Source organism: Charadrius vociferus, unplaced genomic scaffold (genome assembly GCF_000708025.1).
Source record: "Charadrius vociferus isolate BGI_N301 unplaced genomic scaffold, ASM70802v2 scaffold231, whole genome shotgun sequence".
In the NCBI taxonomy this organism is placed as follows: Eukaryota; Metazoa; Chordata; class Aves; order Charadriiformes; family Charadriidae; genus Charadrius; species Charadrius vociferus.
The window spans coordinates 75,578-83,409 of record NW_009647211.1 but is presented as its reverse complement, the minus strand read 5'-3'; the positions used below and the strand labels follow the sequence as shown (position 1 = coordinate 83,409).

Sequence of the window (7,832 nt, the reverse complement as noted above, 5' to 3'; positions counted from 1 at the left end):
ATCTTAACACGAGGAGGAACTTCTTTACTTTGAGGGTAGTGGAACACTGGCACAGGCTGCCCAGAGAGGTGGTGGAGTCTCCCACTCTGGAGACATTCAAAACCCGCCTGGACGCCGTCCTGTGCAACTGCTGTAGGTGACCCTGCTCTGGCGGGGGGGTTGGACTAGATGATCTCCAAAGGTCCCTTCCAACCCTGACCATTCTGTGATTCTGTGAATAAATTTGATACCTGTCAAATGGTCATATTCAACTACATTGGCTGAGGTATTTGTGATCCATTTTCATGTGTGCAACACTGGGAATTTGGGTTGCTGATTTAAAGACAGTGCTTCTTAGCTTAGTACATTCTAGTTTTAGCCTGAAGGATCTTGCTTTTAGCTCTGAAATTCTTTCATTGACCAGTAAAAATCTATTTCTGCAACATTTTTCAGTAAATCGTTTTGCAAACCATGGGTTCAAATCCTTTGAGATGCTCTACAAAGCAACACGTTGTGATGACAACAGTCTTCTAAATAGCTTTACTGATGCATTCCAGAGCGCGCTTGGTAAAATGGTAGGTTAGTAAATACTCCTTCCTTTTACGTACTTTTAAAAAAATGTACCTGGTTGCTACTTTTCCCAGATAACTAATTTCATACAAGGAAAATACAACAGAAACTGCTAAATGAAATTTGTGCTTTTTCAGAAGATGACAAGTCTCCTTTAAAAATAAACATGATTCCCTGGCATTTTAATGTAATTTGGTTCAGCCTTCGATGTGGTGTTATAGAGGACAGAAGTCATAGAAGTGTCCAAGTAGCTTAGGAACCTGGCAATCATAGATTTTCAGTAGGCTTCCAAGGAGAGAACCTGTGAAATTTTGAGGACCCCAGTCAATTTTCCCCTAACCTCAGCGTTGTTTTTGAAAGTTGGAGGTGATTATAAAATATATCTGTTTTATATAGAATATGTATAACATATATTCATATAATATAAATTAATATACATGTATACAAATAGATAAATTCCACATTTGGTGCCTAAGTCCGGGCACTTAAATCCAGTAGTAGTGATTTAAATAATTTGCTCAGGTTTCCTGAGTTTCTTGAGTTTCTAAGTTTTCACTCTTATCATTAAGAACTACATGGCACTGAATTTGAAGGGGTAGCTTGTTCCTTCTCTACCATGTCTCTTGCTTTCCACTTCAGTATCACAATCTCCTTTCTTAATCCATGAGTCTGTCGTCAGCTGGAAACCAGAAGCAGCAAGACTTTGAGTTGTGGTCTCAAGAGTGGATGTCTGTTTTTAGTGTGATAGCATTGCTCCAGAAGAGAACACTGGGCAATTACAGATTTTTGGCCAGCAAGGCCCATATGCTAGAGCTTCTCTACTGACTAAAAAGCACTATTAGCATGTGCAGCTAATGGGCAAACTCCTGCAGCTTTGGAATATATGTCAGTAGCCCTTGTCAAATGGCTGAAGACTTGCATAAAACTTCCGGCAATCTCTGACACTTGGGCCTAAATATCTGTTACTTTCTTGCCTTTCTTCAGGTTTGTTTTTTTCCAGTAGAGAAATCTGGACTGGTTTTATTTCTGTTCCTTTCTCCTATAAGCCAGCTACCACCAGGTTCCAGTGCTTAGACTGTTACTATCAGCAAGCAACCTTGGGCAACCTGGTCTAGTGGGAGGTGTCCCTGCCCATGGCAGGGAGGTTGGAACTCGATGATCTTCAAGATCCTTTCCAACCTAAACCATTCTATAATTCTATGATTCTATGATAAGCAAAAAATAATAAGGAAAAACTGCTTAGTGACCTGCCCAAGCAATTACATCAAAATGCAACAATCTGGGAAAACAGTCAAAAAAGCTGTTTTGAATATGCCTATTCCTGTTCCCAAGAATTTGAAATCCTAGAAGAGATGTGGAAAGGAGGGAGAAATCAGCAGGAGCCATCTTTCCAATGAAAATTGATATAGAAAAGGCAAAGCAATTCCGAAACACAACCTACAGCCCAATTTCCTTGAAACCTTTCTGGAAAAACAAAGAAACACAGATTTTATCAAAAATCATGCATTCTTCTATTCTTATCTAATTTCTACTGCTTTTCTGGAGAGAAGAAATGAACAATACCAGAAAGGTTTATCTTGAGTTTCTGGTTCTGTGGTTTCTGTCCTTCTCAGATGGTTTTCCCTGTCATCTGAGGTCTTTTGGTCGAATGCATGAGCCCCTTTCCATGGGTAGGCAGAGGTGGATATGAAGAAATAAGGTTTGAAAGCTAGAAACAAAGTGACAGCATTGTTGTAAACCTGACAGAATTACAAGTTACATAGCTGGAAAAAACACAGACGTTTTTGAAGGTGTGAGCTCTCCTGTCATCTTCAGCAGGGAGAAACAAGCCTGAACTTATTTCTGTATTTTGGGATTTCACATGCCAGAGTGGTTAACTGAATGGACATCTTCTCATATAAAAAAGATCTTCTGTAACAAAGAGCTTGCATGCCTACAAGCTGCTGTCTTATTCCCTGCTGCCTCAATAAAATGTACTTCTTTCAGCAGGCTGTGCCAGGGTTATGAGAGACATGAAAGGGGAAATCTAGTGTCACTGGCAGAACTAATGCTTTACATTGTAACTAGAAGTTTTTGTAAGTCAGGGGAGGGGGCTATGTGGTTTATTTTTTAATGTTTTTCTTCTTTATGTTGGAAGGTCCCATCATTCTGTAATGATGTTGACGATATTGACTGCAGATTGGAAGATCAGACACAGAAACATTGCTTGGAATATAACTATGACTACGAAAATGGATTTGCGATTGGTAATTATTGATTGTATAGATTCTTAGCCATCCAGGTTTAACATGGCATAATACCTTTTGTTCTGAAATACACAGTGTGTTTTGTGAGATTTTTAAAAAATAACTGTAGAGCTCTGAAGATACTAAGTAATTACATAATAGGTTTTAGAACAATACTATGGAACTATTTGTCTGGTTTTGATACTGCTTCCTTTATACAGTAGAGGAAAAGTTTACTGAGATGGGCAGGGTTAAAAAAGCATACACATGCAGGGTCCTACAGATCTGCTTGGTTAGCCTGGAAGAAAGCAACTTTTTAAAAACATACAGTTTCAAACCAAAATACTAAAAAAGTACAATAGGTAGTTCTGGAGATTGTTATGAAAATCAGGATCATCCTTGATTTTGGTTCAGATCAACACAGAACCCTCACAGTGTAAAGCTATACAAGCTTAAGTTTTCCCATTAGCTATGACATTACTTCCTGTCTGCAAGGGCAGATTTTGCAGGATGACTGTAGCTATATGAGAGTGAAAGCTGTGACAGTCCTAGCGATTGTTCCCACTTTGCTTCATGCCAAGTAAGTTGTCATTTTCAGTCCATTTTCAAATAGGTTAGTGTCCATGTTGTACTGCTGTTGTCCTTGGCCCATAGCGGTGCTCAGAGCAGAAAGGCCAAAACCAGATAACACATTACCTATCTTAGCAGGAGGCATTCTGGCAAATCAGTATCAGAATACATACTCTGTTTTAGGGCTGTGGCTCTTCTATAGGTTTTTAGTGGAGTTGCTTCTAGAGCTTCCTGCTTATTCTCACCTTTGAGACGTGCTTCACTGAGTTTGAAAGCACATTTGTTTGCCATCAGACATGGGGGCGGGGGGAAGGGCTGGGTGTTCAGTTTGCAGTTGTCTTTAGGGTAAGGATGAATACTGATGACAGTTGGACCTAACTTGTAAAAGCACTTGGAGGAAACACGTGGGATGTAGGGTCCTATTCTGTTTCATGTCAGCCTCTTATCAGAATAACCTTGTTGCTGTTTTTCTGGAGTTTCTCATGATTTTACACTGGGGACGCAGGAGAGAAGAACTCTGCCCAGGTCATAAGACACAGCAGTTTAGAAAATTTGTTGTGGAATACTCACACAGTATTAACAGCAAAGCTATGGGGTTAATTTGTCCTAGTTTCACTGGAAATTAAGCATTATCTAGGTTACTGCTAACAGTAATTGCCAGAATTTTTTTTCTATCTTCATGTTTTTTAAAAAAAGAGCCACATCAATGCACCTCTAGATGTAGTCATTATGAAAAGGTAGGTTATGTGTAGAAACAATTGTTTAATAGTTTCTGGTTGAAAGCGTGTTATAAGTGAAGGAGGTGGTGAATTTGACTCACTATATATAACAAGAAATGTGTGTCTGTGGGGAATAAACACATAAGATAATGTTACCGGCCTTTTCTCAGAGGGCAGGTGATGGTAGAGCTATTGAGGAGTTGTGAGAAGAAGATGCAATGGAGACATGTAGCATAGGCCATGCTGCCTATAATTGAGCAAGAAGAGGAAGAGAGAGCAATATGGACTTTTTTAAGATGTTGCTGGCACAGGAGGGTCCATGCAAGACAGGGGAAGAGAAAAAATTGCAACCCGTAAGTTTATATTAGTATTTCTTTAAAGCTTTGGCTAACTGCGCAAGATTCAGGGTCTCTAGGATACCAGTTAGGAGTGAGACTGGGTTTTCATTTTTCTTTAGTCAAAATGCTGGTACAATAGGCACTTGTGCAGAGACAAAGCCAGCACACATCATCTTTAACTTCAAACAGACACCATTCTATTGGGGATGTATTTTAGAAATAAGTACAGGAACTTATTTTCTGCATGATGTTGCTTCTCTTTTTGTTATTTGTTAATGCCTCACAGGACCTGCTGGCTGGGGGATAGCAAACCAGCTGGATTATTCCTATGGTGATTTTGTTGATGCAGCACAAGAAGAAGATTTATCCAAGCATCTCTCTGCCTCAGTAAAGGCAGCACCTGCTCGAGTGAAAAGGCATAAGCTGAATGTTCCGATGACCGACCACAAAATCAAGTTAATTTTTAACATCACAGGTAAGAGAAGTCAAAATATCATCCTTCTCCTATTCTTTCTTTTTGAAAAACATGTTTCTAATACATTCAGTAAAACTTAGCCTTCAGCTCACAAAGCCTGCTGGAGATGCAGATCATAGTTTTCAGATCAGAAAACTGTCAGTTTTCTGGAGACATGCATAGCCTCATTTCATGACAGACTTTCTGCTTGGGGGAAAGATCACAGCCTCGTGTTCATGGAGAGCATTGTGCACATGGCCTGTTTTCCACTTTCCACTGGCAAGCTTGAGTGTTGCACTCTTGATATACTCCAGAGTACATTGGAAGTGCTGACTGTAAAATCTGTGTGCTTTTTGTGTTTTCTGTTTATATCCCAGCTAGCGTGCCACTGCCTGATGAAAGGAATGATACATTGGAACTGGAAAACCAGCGACGTCTTCTTAAAACTCTGGAGACGATCACAAACAGGCTGAATAGGACTCTCAATAAGGAACCTATGTATTCTTTTCAGTTTGCATCCGAACTCATTGTAGCTGACAGCAACTCACTGGAGACCGAGAAGGCCTTTCTTTTCTGCAGGCCTGGTTCTGTGCTGAGGGGAAGAATGTGTGGTAAGGCAGATGACTTGCTCCTTATATGCATTTAGAATCGTTTTGAAAAGCAAGGTTTTAGAGGATGTTTGCAGAGGGTTATGGTTTGACACAGTCCAGTGCTTGTGGTCTCCCAGAACAATAAACTGCAAAAATGCTTTGCTCAGTTTGACTTCCAGAGGATGTTTATGTTCCTAACCAAGGCCTGTGGAAAAAGGACAGTGTTCTACCCAGGATTCCACTCCCATGGGGAAATCCCCCATGGGGAAATACACATGAAAACAGTGCTTGGTATGCGGTCTTTTAACCCTATAAGTCTTGTGGGTAATGTGTAGCTAAGATAGGGAATTGGATTTCATTTTCTGTGCATAGCGAGATCTTTGCAGTGTTCCAGAGAGATACCCCATTTGCTGAGGAATGGAGTCACATTTCACATAAACAGGATTTGACTAAATGGGAACTCTAGAGGCAAGGCAAGTGTGTATGATTGTGCATTCTGAGGGGACCCTTATGTTTCCAATGTTACAGTCAACTGCCCTTTGGGTACCTATTACTCCCTGGAGCATCATACCTGTGAAAGCTGCTGGACTGGATCCTACCAAGATGAGGAAGGGCAGCTGGAATGCAAAAGTTGTCCATCTGGTAGCTATACTGAGTATCTGCACTCTAGGAGCATCTCTGAATGCAAAGGTGAGATCTTTGTCTTCTTCAGACAGACACTTCTGAATGCCTGGTGACATCCTTTTGGTCCCCATTGTGGGAGTACTGGAATGAGGTTAGCCTGTGAAATGAGAAGCAGTCCTAACTGCCCCTTGATGCAGATGTAAAAAGAATAATCCAGGTCTTCACCACTGCTGTGGCATGCAGGATATCTGGGCAGATGTTTTAAGAAGAACTGGCCTTTGAAGGTTCGTTTCATTTCTGTCTTCATTCTGTGAGATTGTGAGCCCATTTTGGAGGGACTAATACGCTTAAAATAATGCCATTCTTTTCCTTACCAGCCCCTCTCCATCCTACCATGATCAAAGATGAAGTGTGTGCATCCAACACTACAGCGCTCTGGCACTGAGCACCTCAGCACCACTATCTCTTTGAGACTTGTTGTAAAAAAAAATAAGTTGCTAGTTTTCTTTACTGTTTATTATCTTATCATTAATTCTATTGATTAAAAATAAGTAACTGAGTTGCAATAAGTCATCTGTGAAGCTGATAGGAAGAGAATTAACTGGTTAATAATTCACAAATGCACTATCAGTAACTTACCACAATTCCTTTTTTTTTCTGCTCTTTGTACCCATGAAGTCCTTCAGAGTAGAGTAACCTCTAGAAATAAAAGTCCCTGTGACATGTATTGTGATTTCAGCATTATTTTCAGAGGCTAGGAGCCATGTTTCCTGTTGGACATTGCTTAATCTTTATGAATTCTTCTGCCCTATAGCTCAGTGCAAGCAGGGAACGTATTCATCTAATGGTCTTGAGACCTGTGAAACATGTCCACTTGGCACATATCAGCCAGCATTTGGGTCCAGGAGTTGCATCTCTTGCCCGGAAAATACATCAACAGTAAAAAGAGGTGCAGTGGATGTCTCAGCTTGTGGAGGTTTGTAACAAAAGGGGCTATGAATTTTTTATTATTAAATTCTAAAAATTTCTTAATGTTTTTTAAACATCAGCTAGCGTAATCCAATTCATCTGCCTAAGATTGAATTCTGCATCTGATTAAGTGTGGACCAAGCAGCATTTCCTAGCAAAATGATAGGTAATTTCCTGATACCCTGATTATTTCAAATGCCCTCCTTCTGATTTCCAAAATGGATTCTTATCAAAAGATGAATAAAACAAGATATATGATACATGAAAATAAACCATTTTTCCTTACAGAAGGTGAAGGGGATGACAGGATGTTTGTCACTGTTATCTCCGGAACAGCTTCCACATCTTCTGTACAAAAATACTGAATTTTAACACAGTTTGTTCCATAACTTTTTTGAAGTAATTGTTCTCAACTGTCATTGGGAAGCTTTGCCAGAAAGTGTCCCAGGGGAAATAGTCTGGAGGGGATAATGGTACAAAAAAGACTAAATAACTTGTCTTTTGTCCTTACTCCTTCTTGAAGGAAAAAAAAATATAAAAAATAAATGTGTGAGAGAGAAAAGGGAAAAGAAGTTGCATTTGAAAGCTGTCCCCAGGGCAGTATAAGGAATAGATAGAAATAATTCGCAGATATTTCTTTAGTCCTTTGACAACCACATGTCACCTAGCAGCACAATTTAAATAAGCATTTCCCAGAGCTGTGAATTCATGGCAGGTCTCACCCTCTTCCTTTAAGTCTGAGGAGGAACTATGAGGGGAGGAGAGAAGATGACCAGCAAGAGGTGGGGTCAGGT

At 40.0% G+C, this 7,832-nt stretch overlaps 1 protein-coding gene across 1 annotated transcript in view; it reads left to right on the top strand.

Annotated features, from left to right (window-relative positions):
• SVEP1 (sushi, von Willebrand factor type A, EGF and pentraxin domain containing 1) overlaps positions 1-7,832 on the top strand; it is a 116,980-nt gene that overhangs the window by 51,146 nt on the left and 58,002 nt on the right. Inside the window, exons 13-18 of the mRNA XM_009895879.1 lie at positions 433-554; positions 2,687-2,795; positions 4,688-4,876; positions 5,233-5,466; positions 5,974-6,135; positions 6,884-7,045. Coding sequence (XP_009894181.1) covers positions 433-554; positions 2,687-2,795; positions 4,688-4,876; positions 5,233-5,466; positions 5,974-6,135; positions 6,884-7,045 — 978 coding nt within the window. The remainder of the gene's footprint in view (positions 1-432; positions 555-2,686; positions 2,796-4,687; positions 4,877-5,232; positions 5,467-5,973; positions 6,136-6,883; positions 7,046-7,832) is intronic.